A 21,148-nucleotide genomic window follows, 5' to 3' on the forward strand; every position below is an offset into this window, starting at 1 on the left:
TATTATTTATTTATTGAATATATTTCACTTTGACTGAGAATTAACCTTTATAAAGTTAACAAGTCTATCTAATGATTTTTCGTTCATATCACATGGATATACTCCTTTTGTTGTCAGATATGCAATATCCACTATAGCTCCAATATGTTTATAATCGCTTCCTATTAGCATCTTCTCACTCGGTTGTCTTGGTAAGGCGTGATATTCTTTATGGTGTAAGACAACCACAGCAGTAGTTCTGGATCCTAAAATTAAAAGGGTGATCGTTTGGTTACTTTTTCAATGTAATACACAGGTACTTCATCGTCCAAACACCTGTTTTTATACTAATGAATATCTCCCACTGGAATACAGACGAAAATAACTTCAACTAAACGCTATGTTAAACAAATAAAAGGCAACTACAGTAGTTTACTGCTGTTCAATAGTCATACATCGATTACGCGAAAACAAATCAGGATCACAAACCAAAATCGAGAGATACACATAAATCATAAAGAGACAAATAACGGAACAACAGAAACACTGAACTGCAATACAAACAAACGCCAACATACATAGAAAAGCAAAGCAAGATACGACCATAGCATATTCAAGCCATGTTCAAAATTAAAGGCTGAATAAATGAACAATCATTCAATCATTCCATTGATTCCATTCATTTACGTCTTTATTTAGAAGTCATTTCGTCTGAACGGACGCGTCATTTCAGCTCCTGATTATCCGCCTTACACTACATGTACTTTGGCTTGCTTGTTAGCTAGTACTAGTGTACAACAATCTGTTCAGTAATGAGGATTTAAAATTTTCCCAGATTAAATAAATTTTACTATCACCACAAACGATCACTATTATTAATAAAGCTTTGATTGTATCGAACATGAAAAAGATGAACTGTTAAGTGTACTTACGATTTACATGACTTAAGGCTTGGTTGACATCTGTACCAAGACGTGATGCGTTAATACAAATAACTATCAGTGGAACTCTACTGTCTGGGGGAGGATCCTTGTATTTCTCAATTTCTATTATAGAATCGTTAAGTTCAAACTGCGTGCTTAACATGTCTTCTAATTCAGTCATCATCTTGTCACAAAGTTCCTTGTTAACAGCAGCATACATCTGAATGTGTACTTAAAAAATATATAACACAAGGTAAACATATAATATAAAGTACTAGTATCTGATAACATTAAAACTGCTCTTTAAATTGTTTAAACTTTGATGTGAAATGGAACTCTGCATATGAACTATTATATGTCTTCCTGTTGATAATCCAGAGCTTGTATTTCCTATCATGATTTCGTTGAAATACAGTTCCTGCTTACAAAATAGCTATTGAACCAAGATTTCCTTGCCGCTGAGTTGCTATCATCCCTATTCTAAGATTTAAGACCGCCATCACGAGATGCTTGACCGTAATGGAAGCAATAACTTTTTCATAGATGACGATAGATATGTTCTAATTGTTACCGAAATCCTGTCCTCTATCGTCGAATGTGACCAATCAAATCAGAAATGTCATCGAGTTTTTACTAACACGAGCAACACGATTGGAGCCACATGTGGGCCAGTTTCTGCTTGGTCGGGTTGATCTTTTGTTCAGTCTTTCGATTTCTATGTTGTGTGTACTGTTGTTTGTATTTTCGTCGTTTTCTATTTTTTTGCCATGGCATTGTCAGTTTGTTTTTCGGCGAAATCACTGTTTTATCTGTCGCCACTCGTTTATAAATGATAGCATTTAATTTGACAGCAATTTCGATTTTCGATTTATATGACAAGGAGATATGATGTATTTTTTTTAAATCAAAATGAAAATAAAAACACCTTATACTTGTTATAACTTGTATGTTCAGCACAACTCTATTTGAATTGTCCTATATATGGATAAAATTACTAGCTGCTTTTTTAATGCCAGTTTATAATAAACGTTGATTTTATGTGCTTTATAGTTTTTTAGGATTTTAGATACTCGTAAGTATATATTTCTTTTTAATGAAATTTCGACGAGTGCTTGTTGGTGCACACAGAGGCGCTTGTCACATGGACAAATACTATCATGCATTGTCAGGAATTCCTTAAAGTCACGACTATAATTCATTGGACCAAAACGGGAAGAAAGATTAGATTTGCCTGAGGCCGAAGCCATCAACACTTTAACCTCATCAAATTTCTTCACCACTTTTCTCTACAAAGCAAACGGGAACACGGTAAAACTGATAAAGGACTTGTTCCCAAACATCTGCTTACTCTATCAACAGAAATAATCAAAGTTGTAAAAAGTACAAATGAATTTTTAAATTTTTAAATTTACCTGTAGAGTGTTTCTTGGCAACCCAAGTATCAATCTGTTGTTTGAGTGTGTTTTTTTCTTGTTCGAGTGTACTGTTAAGTTCCTGTAGACGCTGACATTTTGTTTCCAATGTATTTATCCGATCTCTATGTTCTTTATTTTCTATTGTTAAATGTTTAACTTCATCTTCTAAATTTTTATGATGATCAATAAAGCACCCCTCTTCTATCTTAGGATCTACAGAAGACTCTGACAATTTGTTGTCAAGGTCTTGGATCGTTTTTAAATAGTTTCTTTCTTTTTCATCACTTTGCTTCTCAAGGGTTTCAATTGTCTTTTTAGCTTCCTGCAATTTCTTATCTGTTTCTGTCTGCTGGTGGTATTCTTTCTGTACTAACGTATTTTTCATTTTTGTTTTAATCTTGTCTTCGTGAAGACTTTTTATTTCCGCATCCTTCTTATCGTTTTGTGCACGCAGTTGTTTGTTCGCGTCTTGGAATGATTTCATTATCTTGTTTTCATCGTTGGAAGCAGATCTTAATTGTGAAATTAAATCTTTCACCCTTTTCTGTTCAAATAAGCAATTTCAAACAAAATTTACATCTCAACTGAATGTATAAGAAGTTGAAAAATGATATCGATTTAAAAAAAAATATATATATATAAACCGAACACCAGGGTTGCTGTCTCATTGAAAAAAATTACCCTAAATAGTTTTTTACACATTTCGTAAAGACACGAATTGCTTAAATCTCTGTAATATTAATTTGATAGCTTCTAAATCAGTACTTGAAGAAAAAGAACATCAAAAGGCAAAATTCCATTTAGTTGTGAATTCGTTGGATTAGTCTCAACCATCAGTTGTTAATAGATATTTCGTATAATTTTGTTTCTAGTCTTTCATTTTTGTTAATGTGCTTTGTCTATATGCCTTTTTGTGTTTCTATGTTACATATTTGATTTTTGACTGCTGTTCCCCTAATTTTGACAATTTGGCCTATTAATCTGTATGTTATTTTCACACATCGTTGTCAATATAATTGAAATTGATGCGACTGTCTTTCAATAGAGGTTTAGCTAGCTATAAAACATAGTTAATCCCCCATTTTCTTTACAAGAACATGTATATACCAAGTTAGGAATATGACAGTTGTTATCAGTCCGATTGATGTGTTTCAGCTTTTCCGTTTTGAATTTTCCTCGGAGTTCGGTATTTTTGTGATTTTACTTTTTATGTAATAATCTATCTACATATATTTTTAGGCAGCATTAGGTTTTTCTGTAACAATATACACTACACACCTGATTTTCTTCTGCTTGTCTATTCAAGTCGCTGCTTATGTGTGAAGCCATATTCTACATAAACAAATCATTGATTTATTCCTAAAATGCCTCACATAAATATATATATACTATGATTTTTAGTTTTAGTTTCTTGTGTATAATTTGAAGTTTAGTATGAAGTCCATTATCACTGAATTAGTATATATATTTGTTTAGGGGCCCAAAACAAACGATATACCTTAAATGAAGGGAAAAATGGAACAAAATGAAAATCTACGAAAAGGCTAGATTTGAATTTCGGCGTATAAACTATACGATATCATATTCCAAATATCTAAGCAACAACTTATTAAACAACAATACTACGCAAGAAAAAAAATTAGGCGGAAGAAAAAAAAAATAATAATAATAACTAGAATTGCTATTGCAAGCAATAGCGGATGTCACCCTTCCCCCCATTGCCACTAAGCGGCAGCCATTTCAAAAACTTTTAACAGTGAATGCACATATTTGCATGGCTATACATTTTTCTGTAAATTTTCAGTACATTTAGATCATTTTTAAAAACATGACATTTTTGCTGTTTCCATGGCAACGGCAGCCATTTTGAAAGTTTCTAAGTCAAAAGTCTCATCTATACATGCCAGTTTACAATAATATTAAGTTTAATTAAGTTTGGAGCATTTTGAAAATATTTGACATTTTTGCAGTTTCCATGGCAACGGTAGCCATTTTGGAAATTCCAACTTCAAAAGTCTCATGCAGTCTTGACAGTCAACAATCATAGTAAGTTTCATCAATTTTGGAGCATTTTGAAATTTTTGAAATTTTTGACATTTTGGCTGGTTTCTATGGTTACACAGACCATTCCAAATTTCTAATGGCAGATACCACATTGGTACATGGGAGGGAACATACCATCAGAGTTTCAATGGATTTGACCTACCCTTTTAAGAAAGTAAATGCCACTTTTAGGTGTTTTTTGGACCATTTTGACCTGTTTTGCATTGTTTCCATGGTAACGGCAGACATTTTCACAATTCCAACGCCAAATTCCACATCTTACAATGTTGCTCATCGTTTCTGTGATGTTTTATTAAATTTGGAGCATTTCCATATTTTGGAAATTTTTGGTGTGGTATCCATGGCAACATAGCAGTTCCAATGATTGCCAAAATCATCCCAAAGCAGTATATAGTGGGCACCTACATTGTATTAAAATCTAAAGATTTTAAGCTTAAGCATTCTCAAACAATTCCCTTAACTCTAAAATTATATTTTTTCACCATTTTTTCGTTTCCATGGTGATGGCAGCCATTTTTTTAGTTCCAATACCGGAAAGAAACAGGGAAGTCAGGGTTCCTTGTTATAGTGCACTATCATTCAGATTGGTTCCTTTGGCTCTGAGAAAACTGCCGGACAAAATTAGGTGGAAGAAAAATAATAATAATAATAATAACTAGATTTGTAATTGCTAGCAATAACGGATGGCACCCTTCCCCCATTGCCAGGTGAGCGGCAGCCATTTTGAAAATTCCAAAGTCAAAGATAACATATACACATGCCAATTAACATTTTTGTAAAGTTTTGTCAATTTTGGAGCATTCTGAAATTTTTTGAAATTTTTGCTATTTCCATGGTAACGGGTACCATTTCCAAAATTCCAAAGACAAGTGCCACTTTGGGACATGCCATGTAAGATACTTATTAAGTTGTAAAAGGTTTGATCTAATATTCTTGCAGGAAATGCAGCTTCAATATGTTTTCCCATAGGGCCCATGTTAAACTTTCGCCTTGTTTCCATGACAATGGCGGCCATTTTGGAATTTCCTGATATTGTCACAACATCAGGGCATACCAAGGAACATTACCATAAAATTTCATCCAGCTAGGTCTTATAATAAAAGATTTAGAAATTGCATTTTTTTTCACATTTTGTCAGTTTCCATGACAACGGCAGCCATCTTGATGATGCCATACCCCGATTGCACAATTTCATATAGTGGTCTACATTATGGTATAGTTCCATCAATATTGTTCAAGCCAATTCTGAGAAATAGCATGGACAAAATGTGTGGAAGAATAAATAAAATAAGAAAAAAAGAAACGTAGAATAACACTAGATTTGTAATTGCTAGCAATAACGGATGGCACCCTCGTCCTCCCATTGCCAGGCGATCGGCAGCCATTTTAAAATTCCAAAGTCAAAGAGGGCATCTACAAATGCAAGTTATCATTTTGTTAAATTTCATTAAGTTTGGAGCATTTTGAAATTTTGAACAACTTTGCTGTTTCCATGGTTACGGCGGCCATTTTGGAAATTCCAACTACAAAATGAAACTCTGCACATGTCAGTTACTATTCCTGTAAAGTTTCATGCAGTTTGCAGCACTTTATTTTTTTTTGGAAATTTTGAACATTTGTGCTGCAACCATGGTTACAGTAGATAATTCCAAAATTCTAAAAGCAGACATCTCATTGCCACATGTCATGTTATATATCAATACAGTTTCATTTACTTTGGTGCAATACTCTCTGAGAAAATGCTGATTTTATGCATTTTTCCATAGGGTCAATGTTAAACTTGTCCCCAGTTTCCATGACAACGGCGGCCATTTTGGAGTTTCCAAATGTCGGCTTGGCATCTTGGCATACTGGGTAACATTTTCATAAAGTTTCATCCAGTTAGGTCATATAACGACAGAGTTAGAATTTTAAATATTTTAGCTGTTTCCATGGTAACGGTAGCCATTTTGAAAATTCCAAGATCAAAATGCAGCTCAGGCCATGCCTGTTACTATTTAAGTGAAGTTTCGTCCAGTTTGGAACACTTTGAATATTTTCGGATTTTTGCTGTTTCCATGGAAACGGCAGCCATTTTGACCATTCCAAAGTCAGGTGCACAACTTCACATGCTGGTGCACATTGTGGTATAGTTCCATCAACATTGGTCAACTCAATTCCAAGAAACTGCGTGGACAAAATGTGTGGAAGAAGAATAAGGAAAACTAGATTTGTAATTGCTAGCAATAACGGATGGCACCCTTCCCCCATTGCCAGGTGAGCGGCAGCCATTTTGAAAATTCCAAAGTCAAAGATAACATATACACATGCCAATTAACATTTTTGTAAAGTTTTGTCAATTTTGGAGCATTCTGAAATTTTTTGAAATTTTTGCTATTTCCATGGTAACGGGTACCATTTCCAAAATTCCAAAGACAAGTGCCACTTTGGGACATGCCATGTAAGATACTTATTAAGTTGTAAAAGGTTTGATCTAATATTCTTGCAGGAAATGCAGCTTCAATATGTTTTCCCATAGGGCCCATGTTAAACTTTCGCCTTGTTTCCATGACAATGGCGGCCATTTTGGAATTTCCTGATATTGTCACAACATCAGGGCATACCAAGGAACATTACCATAAAATTTCATCCAGCTAGGTCTTATAATAAAAGATTTAGAAATTGCATTTTTTTTCACATTTTGTCAGTTTCCATGACAACGGCAGCCATCTTGATGATGCCATACCCCGATTGCACAATTTCATATAGTGGTCTACATTATGGTATAGTTCCATCAATATTGTTCAAGCCAATTCTGAGAAATAGCATGGACAAAATGTGTGGAAGAATAAATAAAATAAGAAAAAAAGAAACGTAGAATAACACTAGATTTGTAATTGCTAGCAATAACGGATGGCACCCTCGTCCTCCCATTGCCAGGCGATCGGCAGCCATTTTAAAATTCCAAAGTCAAAGAGGGCATCTACAAATGCAAGTTATCATTTTGTTAAATTTCATTAAGTTTGGAGCATTTTGAAATTTTGAACAACTTTGCTGTTTCCATGGTTACGGCGGCCATTTTGGAAATTCCAACTACAAAATGAAACTCTGCACATGTCAGTTACTATTCCTGTAAAGTTTCATGCAGTTTGCAGCACTTTATTTTTTTTTGGAAATTTTGAACATTTGTGCTGCAACCATGGTTACAGTAGATAATTCCAAAATTCTAAAAGCAGACATCTCATTGCCACATGTCATGTTATATATCAATACAGTTTCATTTACTTTGGTGCAATACTCTCTGAGAAAATGCTGATTTTATGCATTTTTCCATAGGGTCAATGTTAAACTTGTCCCCAGTTTCCATGACAACGGCGGCCATTTTGGAGTTTCCAAATGTCGGCTTGGCATCTTGGCATACTGGGTAACATTTTCATAAAGTTTCATCCAGTTAGGTCATATAACGACAGAGTTAGAATTTTAAATATTTTAGCTGTTTCCATGGTAACGGTAGCCATTTTGAAAATTCCAAGATCAAAATGCAGCTCAGGCCATGCCTGTTACTATTTAAGTGAAGTTTCGTCCAGTTTGGAACACTTTGAATATTTTCGGATTTTTGCTGTTTCCATGGAAACGGCAGCCATTTTGACCATTCCAAAGTCAGGTGCACAACTTCACATGCTGGTGCACATTGTGGTATAGTTCCATCAACATTGGTCAACTCAATTCCAAGAAACTGCGTGGACAAAATGTGTGGAAGAAGAATAAGGAAAAAAAGAATCGATGAATAACAATACGTCACCCCAACTCCGTTGAGGGTGCCATAAAAAGAATCGATGAATAACAATACGTCACCCCAACTCCGTTGAGGGTGCCATAAATATGTCACCCAAACTCCGTTTAGGGTGCCATAATAATAATAATAGGGAAAAAGAAACAGAGGAAAAGCAATATGTCACCCGACTTTGTCGATCGGGTGACATAATAATCAGAACAAAACCTATAGGTCTTTCCACGGAAAGGTGGAAAAACCTAATAATCAGAACAAATTCAATAGGTCTTTCCACGGAAAGGTGGAAAGACCTAATAATATCATATCATAATTCCAATTACAAATTCACATTTAATCATCCGTGAATACACGTGTCTTCTTACTGGCTATAGCGAGAGTCGATGGTCAGAAAAGTGACCGCACGGGTTTTAAGTGCGGACAAATGGTCACATGTCATGAATATTCATGAACGTACGACGAACTAAATTTTATTTATTGCGGACCTGTTTTTGCATTGCTATGAGTTACAATTTATGACAAAAATAAGCAAAGACCCATCGAAACAACATCTGATAAACAAATTTAATAATACTTTTAGATATTTGGATGATATTTTGGCTCTCAATAATGACGACTTCAGTATGTATATTAAAGAAATTTATCCTGTTGAACTTACTTTAAATAAAGCTAATACTAACAATGACCACTGCCCTTTCCTCGATCTTGATATCTATATCATTAACGGAAAGCTGAATACTAAAATTTATGATAAAAGAGATGATTTTTCATTTCCTATCGTTAATTATCCATTTTTAGATGGTGACGTTCCCTTGTCACCATCTTACGGTGTTTATATATCTCACTTTGTACGATTCGCTCGTGTATGTAACAATGTTTTAGATTTTAACGAGAGAAATTTATGTATTACTGAAAAACTATTACACCAGGGTTTTCGATATCACAAACTAGTCAAAACATTTACTAAATTTTATCATCGGTATAAGGACATCATTCGTAAATATAGCTCAACATGCAGACTTCTTATACGTTCAGGTATTTCACATCCAATTTGTTATGGAAATATTCTTTATAAAGCACAAAGGTGTCAGTATTCACCTCAAAAACTAACAAAACCTTTGAATAGACTTATTAAGAAGGGATATAGTTACGATACTGTTGTCAGGTCATTAAAGATTGCATATTTTGCCGTTAATATTGATTCACTTATAGGGTCTTTGCATCGGAACTAAACACATTTATTCAACAAGAGTGCACACGCTGAAATGTCTCGCCTTCTTTACTAATCACTGATATTATGTTGATAGACCTAAATATGAAGCTTTATTACAACTGTCACATAAACTCAACATTAACCAAGAAAATGAAACATTGATCATTGAACTATGACAATGAGGTCAAGATCAGATGAACCATGCCAGGCAGACATGTACAGCTAACAATTCTTCAATACAACAAATATAGTTGACTTATTGCTTATAAATTAAGAAAAACAGACCAATACACAAACACTTAACACTTAGCAATGGACTGTGAAAATGAGGTCAAGGTCAAATAAAACCTGCGTAACAGACTGTGAGACATATAGATCATGAAATATTTCCATACACCTAATATATTTGAAATAATGTATAAAGTATTAGAAAATTAGACCAAAACTCAAAAACTTAACTTTGACCACTGAACCATGAAAATGAGGTCAAGGTCAGATGACACCTGTCAGCTAGACATGTACACCTTACAATCATTCCATACACCAAATCTAGTAGACCTATTGCATAAAGTATAAGAAAAACAGACCAAAACACAGAAACTTAACTATAATCACTGAACCATGAAAATAAGGTCAAGGTCAGATGACACCTGCCAGTTGGACATGTACACCTTACAGTCCTTCCATACACCGAATATACAAGACCTATTGCTTATAGTATCTGAGATATGGACTCGACCACCAAAACTTAACCTTGTTCACTGATCCATGTAATGAGGTTGAGGTCAAGTGAATTCTGTCTGACGGGCATGAGGACATTGCAAGGTACGCACATACCAAATATAGTTATCCTATTACTTATAATAAGAGAGAATTTAACATTACAAAAAATCTGAACTTTTTTTCAAGTAGTCACTGAACCATGAAAATGAGGTCAAGGACATTGGCCATGTGACTGACGGAAAGTTCGTAACATGAGGCATCTATAATCAAAGTATGAGGCATCCAGGTCTTCTACCTTCTAAAATATAAAGCTTTTGAGAAGTGAGCTAACACCGCCGCCGCCGCCGTAGCCGCCGCCGCCGCCGGATCACTATCCCTATGTCGAGCTTTCTGCAACAAAAGTTGCAGGCTCGACAAAAACCAGTTGTTGGCATGACACGGGTTATGATCTTCTCATATATGTTATGATGGTATGATACTAAACCCCTAACGGGACGGATTGTGCCTGATGTTCATATGATGAAATCATAATCTTTCAGTCAGTTTAATTGAAGTCTGGAGCTGGCATGTCAGTTAACTGCTAGTAGTCTGTTGTTATTTATGTATTATTGTCATTTTGTTTATTTTCTTTGGTTACATCTTCTGACATCAGACTCGGACTTCTCTTGAACTGAATTTTAATGTGCGTATTGTTATGCGTTTACTTTTCTACATTGGCTAGAGGTATAGGGGGAGGGTTGAGATCTCACAAACATGTTTAACCCCGCCGCATGTTTGCGCCTGTCCCAAGTCAGGAGCCTCTGGCCTTTGTTAGTCTTGTATTATTTTTAATTTTAGTTTCTTGTGTACAATTTGGAAATTAGTATGGCGTTCATTATCACTGAACTAGCATATATTTGTTTAGGGGCCAGCTGAAGGACGCCTCCGGGTGCGGGAATTTCTCGCTACATTGAAGACCTGTTGGTGACCTTCTGCTGTTGTTTTTATTTTCTATGGTCGGGTTGTTGTCTCTTTGGCATATTCCCCATTTCCATTCTCAATTTTATAGTTGTTAATTTCAGTGTCATTTTGGTCTCTTGTGGAGAGTTGCATTATTGGCAATCATACAAAATCATATATCTGTATTTAATCAGTCGCACACTACTGTGACAATGTGCACGAACCATGAATTATGTTTCGTTATAGTTCCAGTTGTACTAATATCAAATAGATCGAACACTTTTTTTAATTTGCAATGATTTTGCAATACCTTTTTCATATTGAAAACTATAACTTTTTAGATATTTAGACATATTAAGTAGATGTTCATGATATCCACTTTACATGCTTGAAATTCTTTCAGATTACCTTTGGAGCAGTTATGAGTCTTTGAATCATGCTCACTAAGGTTCGTTTGGTGATATCATTTTCATATTGGTCAAAACTTTTCTTTGCTTTGACCAGCTTTGGAGGAGATAGAATGAAATTCAAAACAGTGTGGTTGTGGCCATTGATTGACACATTAAATTCATCCATTGACAGGGACAATTTACGTAAACGTTTGTCTGTAACGACCACTGTTCACGACGTACCTACGATAGACATTTAAACTGTGGGTCACCAAAGGTTTCTTAACGCCTTTAATTATAAAATAATTCGAAAAATTAATCAGGAATAACCTTTATGTTTTGATTTATATAATTGATATAAATCAAAACATCGTGTTATTTCTGATTAATTTTTCGAATTACTTTATTAAGGTGTTAAGAACCTTTGGTGACCCCATAGTTTAAGTGTCTTTAAAAAGTACATAGTGAGCAGTGGTCGTTACATACAAACGTTCACCTAAATTGTCCCAGTCAATGGATGAATTTAATGTGTCAATCAATGGCCACAGCCACACTGTTTTGAATTTCATTCTATTATAATTATCAAAGAATTGATAAAAAAACAATACTGAAATTAACTTTCTATCTCATCTAGCCCCAAACATCATGTCAGGCATTGTCATTACTAAAAAACAATAAATTTCTTCTAATCTGAGAAACAATTCGACATTTTAGCAAAATGCTAAATATTAATGATACTGACGATCCACCACAATGCAATATAATAGCCTATATAACTATACAAATACATGTACAAGTAGTAATCAAATACATATAAAAAAGATGTGGTATGATTGCAATTTAGACAATTCTCCACAAGAGACCAAAATGACACAAAAAATACTACAGGGCTCTGTACAGCATTCAACAATGAGCAAAGCTCATATAGCATTGTCGGCTATAAAAGGCCCCGAAATGACAATGTAAAACAATTCAAACGAGAAAACTAACGGCATTATTTATATAAAAAACAAAAACAAATATGTGAAACATACGCAAACGACAAACACTGAAGTACAGCCTCCTTATATCATGTTCTCAGATACATTTTGTATCTTCTCCCATTGAAGAAAAAATACATGAAAAAATAACCTTTTATGTATTGCTCTCCTAGCTACAAAATGTATCCGAAATCAAAATGTGGAACATATTCTATGATAATTATTTGGTAATTAATGCAATAAGTGTCTTAGACAACACAGTTAATAACACCATATAGGAAAACATAGAGCTCCTTTTGTTATTTAAAACACTGTCAAACATCCAAACACACTTACCACACTCATCTGTGTCCACCTGTCCACACTTGTTTTATTTATAACAAATTAAATTTCATTTATACCACCAAAAAATCCAATTTTTAAAGTGAAATTTATGAAACAATGCAAAAACCAATCATTGATATGGTCCTCATACATTCACATCGGAATATATACCACCATGCAACATTCCATATGTATGTAACTATATTCACTACAAACCTGATTTTCTTCGGTTGGTTTAATCATCTCGTTGCCCATCTTTCTACTAGCCATAATCTACAGAAAAAAAAATAATTTACACATAAAAAAGTTTACTTCTAAAGATACATATGAATGCCTGTTCAACACATGTAGACCACATCGAAGAGAAGGACGTCCATAAAAGTCATTATCTTAGCGGAGTGGTCTCCTGATTGATTCCTTTGATGCTTAACCAGTCAATGTTTTTAAAAACATATTGCATTATGCTTCAGACGAAAACTGATGCATCGATATTGTAATTTTGTAAAACATCTTCACTTTATTCTTCTTTCAAAAGTCCGATTTTTTAAGTGTATCTGATCACTTATTCTCATTTACGTAAGCATACTACTATTTGAATAGAAAGGGTATCGAAAAGTTGCCAATCAGGTGTTTATCTGTTTCGAACCATAGTTTCTCTCTAGGTTTGAAGACATCGTCCAAGGTCGCCTCAGGAATTGGCTTGTACACACAATCGATATACAAACAAAAGGGGGGTAAAAGAACGATATAGAAAGTTTTGTATGTCTTTAAACGAGTCCATTACATTATCATTGTATTCCATAATCCCAGATTAAGCGACAGTTTTGGTTACAGCTGATTTTATTTTTTCATTGATGCCAATCGATCTCTTGTAAAGCTTTGCAGTAGTATTGGATTTGCCATTTTAAAAGTACAAATTTATAAATTGGTATTTTGTTGTTGAAATACAAATATGAAATATGTATAGCAAAATCTAACTGTTGGAAATCAGTAGAGACTTCTTCTGAAGTGTTGTATTTGCCCCCTCAGAAAGTCCGTCAGATAATAAAATCTGATTTCTGACGTTGTTTTTGAGTTATCCCTCTTGATTGTCTACAGATATAAACCATGATCGTGTTAAGGAAACGAATATTATATATATATATATATATATATATATATATATATATATATATATATATAGTTGCTAGGTTTACTGTGAAAGCTCGTCCTACCAACTGTTTCAAACTGATTTGTAGTGTTTCTCAGTCTAGATGCATAACGTTGGCAAAACCATGAAATTTGGCAGGACTTTGGGTGTCTGGACTATTAGAAATGACCTATGTCCTTGAAATAAGGCTACAAATTTCACAGAAAGTGGCATTCCAGTCTAATTGAGATAAAGAACTCTTTATAGAGCTCATATGGAGTATAGCAAAACCAGAGTGCTATACTTTAGTTAAACTGGTGGCATATGAAGCTAAAGTAACAGCATCACTCACAAAAAACCCTTGAACTTTCAATACTATGTCAGGTCAGTAAGAATACATATTACATCTTATATAGGGTTCCGGATTGGTGGGATCTTCACACCTTTCTTTTATATACTTCAGCACCCAATTATTGTCTAGTCTTTATTTTGTCTATTTTTTTGCTCTCAACTTTTTACGCCATTACTCTCTTTTCTATAAGCTCCTTCCAGATCACCGTATAAACTCTTGTTGTGAGACTTCTAATCACTTAACAGCTCACTTTCTATTGAAGCCTACTCTACTTGAACAAATAAATAAATCTGGGAAAGGTGATGACGTATAGTTAGTTGATTTCTTTGAAAACACACATCTTCATGACGATTTTGAAAAAAAGCCTAATGATATCATACTATTTATCTTTAATTTACCGAATAGCTTGAAACAGAACATGTTGATACATATGCCAAACATCTACTTTTGTTCATATTTTACTTCAGTGTAACCTTCAATATCTATATCGTTAAATAGGATAAATACTTGTTGGCTTCATTCGAAGCTTCAGTTTCAAAAATAATTATTCAGGTCAAATGCCTACAGGGATCATTATTTGATTTGAAGAATTGAATACTTTTACTATATATATAACTCATATACAGTATAGATCAGTATAGTGACCCCAAGTGAGTGACTCTCTTAAAAATAAAATACATCTATGATATTTATAGATTTTTAATTTATGACATTGAACATAATATAGACGGTGGTCTTATCAGACCCCGAGAAATAATTTAAACGAAATATTAACTATTTTCTAGCAAACACACAATCATGTGACAGTGTACTACTAGTGCACTCCATCAGTCTATCATGCCACCGTGGGCCGGCTTAGAGGAATTCATGTGGAATATGCGACGATTTTGATGTTTTCATTTACTTATGCTACATCTATTTCATAACTTCTATCGTTTGAACAATGATTAAGTTTTAACTATCATAATATTTTCTACAAACCTGGTTATTTATATGACTGTAATCAATGTTGACTTTCTGAAAATGAAACCGGAAGTAGAATTGTTCTTTCGGTTTAGAAATATCAATCATTGCATTATTTTTTAAAATACTATCCCGTGTAAAATGTAAGTACTTAATATCATGTCTAATATGTATTTATGTAACTGATCAGCTAGCAATGAAGCTTGCATTGATTATCATTGATTCAAAGTCAATTTAAATCATAAATAAGGATATGCACATTGGGCCATTCCAGTTAATATCTGATAAAGGGGGATGGATGGTCCTTTCTGAGGGGTGTAAAATTTATACATCTTAGGGGTGAAATTTTTGGGTTTTTCATCTGACACGTACACTTATACGCAAAAAATTCTGAGGGTCTTGCAGCAGTAAATTATCAAAAATAATTACATCTTAGGGGTTACAAAAAATACCTATTTCAGATCTTAGGGGTGCTTTGGAATGTAGACAGTTTCGTATCATGCATTATCTGGTATTGTATTTAAAATTCTGATGGGTACAATCCTTGCAGTAAAAAATTCTGATAGGTCAATTTTTCCCATGAAAGCCCATCCACCCAATATGAACAGAAACTCAACATCTGATAGGTCTTAATTTATAGATCTGATAGGTAGTTTTTCATGATGCTTTTTTCTGATAGGTATGAAAAAAAATCTCCCCATCCACCCCCACCTGTCAGAAATTAACTGGAATGGCCCATTTATACTTTATATGATATTTAGAGGTAGACATCACATTCTTTACATATTTTAATAGGTCATTTCGCCATTATTTAGTGATGAACTTTGAACATGTGAAACGTAACAATTTAATTATAATATGTGAAGTGGGAACATCTTTGTGCATAAGAAAGGTTTCGGCATAGAAAAAATATTCTGAATAGTTATATAGATATTTAAAACAGATTATGCGAGGTGTCAGAGGTGAGAGCATATATATGTTTTTTTTTCAATAAAAACGTACTTTCTTGTCCTAGCCACTTTTAAAAAAATGTGTTTGATCTTTGCAAGTATTTTTTTGTGCAGTCAGTACATAGAACTAGATTTAATATTTTTAAGCAAAGAAACAGTTTATTTTTTAGAGGGATTGATAAGATATTGATTCCTGAATGGTCCAAAACAACCAAAATGGCATGTCCCTAGACCGCCTGTTCAACATTCATACTCTAAAATATTGTAAAAAAATGTAGAATTAAATGTTATTTTTACTTATAATAATATAAGTTCTTTAATAATTCGTAATAAGTATGTTTAGAGCCAACATATTTTAATAAACAGCTTTTAACATAGGATTTTTAATTTCAGAAGGTGTGTCCCTGACAAAATGTCCACTACGAAACGCAGTCATTAAAATTTGCTAATAAACAGTTTTATAGAATCAATGTAATTTTTGTTTGCAAGAGATATAAACATTAGGGTCTTACAAAAGAAGTGATTGTTTCTGCCCCACCTACGATAGTAGAGGGGCATTATGTTTTCTGGTCTGTGCGTCCGTTCGTATGTCCGTGCGTCTGTCCCGCTTCAAGTTAAAGTTTTTGGTCAAGGTAGTTTTTGATGAAGCTGAAGTCCAATCAACTTGAAACTTAGTACATATGTTCCTTATGATATGATCTTTCTAATTTTAAAGACAAATTAAACTTTTGACCCCAATTTCAAGGTCCACTGAACATAGAAAATGAAAGTGCGAGTTTCAGGTTAAAGTTTTTGGTCAAGGTAGTTTTTGATGAAGTTGAAGTCCAATCAACTTGAAACTTAGTACAAAAGTTCCCTATAATATGATCTTTCTAATTTTAATGCCTAATTATATTTTTTACCTATTTTCACGGTCCGTTGAACATGGAAAATGATAGTTCGAGTGGGGCATCCGTGTACTTTGGACACATTCTTGTTTAAAACGGCAATTAAATTGTTGCTAAGAAAAATTGAGCACATCAAATGGACCAGAGTGATACCGTATTTTTGTTAATGTCCACAACGAAACGGGTCAAATCTCCTTCAGTATCTGGTTTTAAAATTATGAAAAAAATATCAGTGTATATGCAGCTTAATCCATGCTTTGATGAATACAATCAGTCTTGTTACTATTGCAATATAGGGATTGTGGGGAAAAAATAAAACATGTGAATATGTCCCTTACGAAACGGTCCCCTACGAAACAAGTATGGAAGAAAAACGTTTCGTAGTGGATACTACCACTACCGCATGCAGTCTTTTTTTTACTCTTTTTTCAATTATATTCGTGCAAAACAAATAACAAGGCTTAGTTTCATGTAATTTTTATTATGTTTTTATTAACATAGAATAGGGTTGATGTCAACTACGAAACTTTTTGTCCACTACGAAACGGTTTTGTCAACTACGAAACGCATCAAAATGTCTACTACGTAACATGAGTTGTACCTTCATATGTGAAGTACTGTCTAATCTTTATCGATAAAATATGGTTCTCCAATTCAGAAAAAATGAGATTTTTCTAGTATATAAAGTAAACAAACTGGAATGTCAATAGGCAACATTTAAAATTGCAAAAATATGTGTGTTTAGAAGCAGTTTCGTAGGGGACAAAGCACAAATTATGAAAATAATATCATTTTAAGGTAATTAAGATTGCACTTTTTGTTTACAGGTCTATAATAGAGGTATTCAAAATAACTCTTGAAATTAAATTTTAGACAAGTTGATTTTCTATATTTTTAGGTCCGAAAGTTGCGCTTTTATTGAAAAACGCCCATATATAACGTTACACTTGAAAGCAAGTTGCTTGCAATGAAGCAGTAAGGTTAAAAGTAGAATGCATTAAGGGGTATGCTTTGTACCGATTTGACAAATAGATCTTTTACAGATTCGTGAGATTGTTCTTCTGTGCTGTGTTACTACACTGTCCAACATTAGGAGGAGGGTTGAACGGTCACAAATATGTTTACATTGTCACAGCTTGACAATTCATATATATATATAATATGTGCCCGTCACAGTATATTCTGTTCATCGTTTTTAGTCTTATACTTTTTGTGTATGCTTTTTTTAGTAATGAATTCTGCTTTCTATGTTTAATTGTACGACGATGTCATTGTGCATAACTGTAAAATGTAAAATCACAAAAATACTGAATTCCGAGGAAAATTCAAAACGGAAAGTCCCTAATCAAATGGCAAAATCAAATGATAAAACACATAAAACGAATTGCCAACAACTGTCATATTCCTGACTTGATACAGGCATTTTCAAATGTAGAAAATGGTGGATTGAATCTGGTTTTATAGCGCTAAACCTCTCACGTGTATGCCAGTGGCATCAAATTCCGTTATATTTACAACGATGTGTGAACAAACAGACATAATAGGTAAAATAGTCAAAATATGGGTACAGCAGTCATCACTGTGTAAATGTATGTTTTGTTTGCTGTGCTTTCCAAAAAATACAATATTGAAAATTTGCCAATCATTTAAAAGCTGTATTTGCATAGCCCGCCCCTACCCGCATGATATGCTTCATCTGTAAGTTAGTTGCAAATGTTTTCAGATCGGTTTTCTAAGAGAAGAAAAATTGGATGTGGATCCAGGATTTTAAAAATAGGGAGAGTGGGGTTGGGTGGCCCCTAAACTAGACAACTCGTAGTGGAACCGGCTCGGGCGGTCCACTTCCTATCTGCAAGGTGATAGGACGTGCCACTGGAATAGGTCACCTTTTAAATTCAAGCTTGTAAATATGTGAATAAGTCGGGAAAAACTATCAGAAATATATGATTAGACCAATAAAGTTCCCATAACTTCTTCGTCTGTCATATTTCTTGGTTTTCCCGGCTGATTTTATCAACCATTTTTTTTTCATTTTTGGAACTCTGGTATTCCACTCTTACATTCCAGACCCTTACACATCACATGAAACCCAAACAATATTGGAAAGGTTACTTTTGTACCTCCGCAATATATGAAAAGTTTACATTCATAAAGTCTAAATTATATCAAAAGGATGGGATAACAGAACACCAGCGGCACCCCTTATCAATTAAGTATTGAAGTAGCCCCCCCCCCCTTTCCGAGAACAACAGGCTCCTGACTTAAAACAGATGCATAAACCTTCAGCGGGTTTATATCTAAATAAATTAAAACAGCAAGGTTACAACACAAGAAAACAAATATAGACTTCTAGAGGTCAAAATAAGGTTTTTAATCAGTAATGGCAAGTATCAACCCTTGAAACCGCTGTGAGTATGGCCAAGATTTAAACAGTTGTACTACAAGAGTTTTCGAAGATCATTCAATTTTTTGTTGTTGTTTTTTTGTCGAGCCTTCGACTTTAGTCGAAAAAGCGAGACATAGCAATCCTAGATTCCGTCGGCGTCGGTGTCGTCGGCGGCGTCCACAAACATTCACTCTGTGGTTAAAGTTTTTGAAATTTTAATAACTTTCTTGAAATATCCTGGATTTCTATTAAACTTGGACAGAAGCTTGTTTATGTTCAAAAGATAGTATCCAGGAGTAAATTTTGTAAAAATAGAATTCCATTTTTTCTGTATTTTACTTATAAATGGACTTAGTTTTTCTACCAGGAACCATTACATTCACTAGATGTGATTAAACTTTTTTTCAAATTTTAATAACTTTCTTAAACTATCCCAGAATTGTACGAAACTTGGCCAGAAGCTTGTTTATGATCAGAAGATAGTATCCATTAGTAAATTTTGAAAAAAAAAATTCTATTTCTTACGTATTTTACTTATAAATGGACTTAGTTTTTCTTCCAGTTAACATTACATACAGTCTGCAGTTAAAGTTTTTAAAACATTTTTAAGATTCTTAAACTAGCCTGGATTTTTACCAAACTTAGACAGAAGCTTCTGACAGTCAAAAGATAGTATCGAGAGGAATAATTTTATTGATTTTTTTCATCATTTTTGTTGAGGGTGTGATTAATAGCAAAAGTAGGCGAGACACTGGGTTCCGCGGAAACCTTACAAATTTTATTTATTTATTTTTTATTTTTGCAAGATCAATTATTGTTGACTCCGACCAGGCCTTGCTTCGACAGGTGGTTTAAATGAATTGTTCAGCCCTCCTCTAGTATATGAGTGCATGTTCAGACGAAACTCATATTTGGTATTAAATGTTAATTGTCTTTATCATTAAAACATGTAATATCTGTATTTTATCCAGAAAAATGAGAAATGGTACACAAAAAATTTGTAAGGGTTCCGCGGAACCCAGTGTCTCGCCTATTTTTGCTGTAAATTGCAGACTCAACAACAATGAGGGAAAAAATCAATAAAAATATTCCTCTTGTTACATGTACTATTTTATGATTGCAAGAAAATCTAAGTCCATTTAAAAGTAAATTACAGAAAAAACTGAGTAATCTTTTTACAAATTTTACTTCTGGATACAATATTATGATCATAAATAAGCTTCTGTCCAAGTTTGGTACAAACCCAGGATAGTTTAAGAAAGTTATTAAAATTTTTAAAACTTTAACCACAGAGTGAATGTAATGGTTCCCTGGAGAAAAACTAAGTCCATTTAAAAGTAAAATATGGAAAAAATGGATTTATTTATTTACAAAATTTACTTCTGGATACTATCTTATGATCATAAACAAGCTTCTGTCCAAATTTGGTACAAACCCAGGATAGTTTAAGAAAGTTCTAAAAACTTTAACCACAGAGTGAATGTAATGTTTCTCCGCAGAAAAAACTAAGTCCATTTATAAGTAAAATATGGAAAAAATGGAATTTTATTTTTTCAAAATTTACTTCTGGATATTATCTTATGATCATAAACAAGCTTCTGTGCAAGTTTAGTACAAACCCAGGATAGTTTGAGAAAGTTATTAAAATTCTAAAAACTTTAACTACAGAGTGAATGTTTTGTTTCCTCGCAGAAAAAACTAAGTCCATTTATAGTAAAATACGGAAAAAATGGAATTTTATTTTTACAAAATTTACTTTTGGA

At 33.6% G+C, this 21,148-nt stretch overlaps 2 protein-coding genes across 3 annotated transcripts in view; one reads left to right on the forward strand and one right to left on the reverse strand.

Moving 5' to 3' along the window:
* On the reverse strand, positions 1 to 15,304 carry LOC139516063 (GRIP and coiled-coil domain-containing protein 2-like). The gene is made up of 6 exons (XM_071305881.1): positions 15,181 to 15,304; positions 12,935 to 12,991; positions 3,596 to 3,649; positions 2,315 to 2,861; positions 912 to 1,133; positions 1 to 245 (listed from the first exon to the last, which is right to left on the reverse strand). The coding sequence occupies exons 1-6, from the start codon at positions 15,268 to 15,270 to the stop codon at positions 25 to 27; spliced, it is 1,191 nt and encodes a 396-aa protein (XP_071161982.1). The 5' UTR covers positions 15,271 to 15,304; the 3' UTR covers positions 1 to 24.
* LOC139516062 (interferon-induced protein 44-like) overlaps positions 15,209 to 21,148 on the forward strand; it is a 16,166-nt gene continuing 10,226 nt past the window's right edge. Inside the window, exon 1 of one of the 2 annotated variants that reach the window (XM_071305878.1) lies at positions 15,209 to 15,305. The gene's annotated coding sequence lies outside the window, so the exon portion shown is untranslated. Of the gene's footprint in view, positions 15,306 to 16,002; positions 16,125 to 21,148 lie in introns of those variants that run through there. The other variant, XM_071305879.1, reaches the window with a different exon arrangement.

Source organism: Mytilus edulis, chromosome 3, assembly GCF_963676685.1.
Source record: "Mytilus edulis chromosome 3, xbMytEdul2.2, whole genome shotgun sequence".
Taxonomy (NCBI): domain Eukaryota; kingdom Metazoa; phylum Mollusca; class Bivalvia; order Mytilida; family Mytilidae; genus Mytilus; species Mytilus edulis.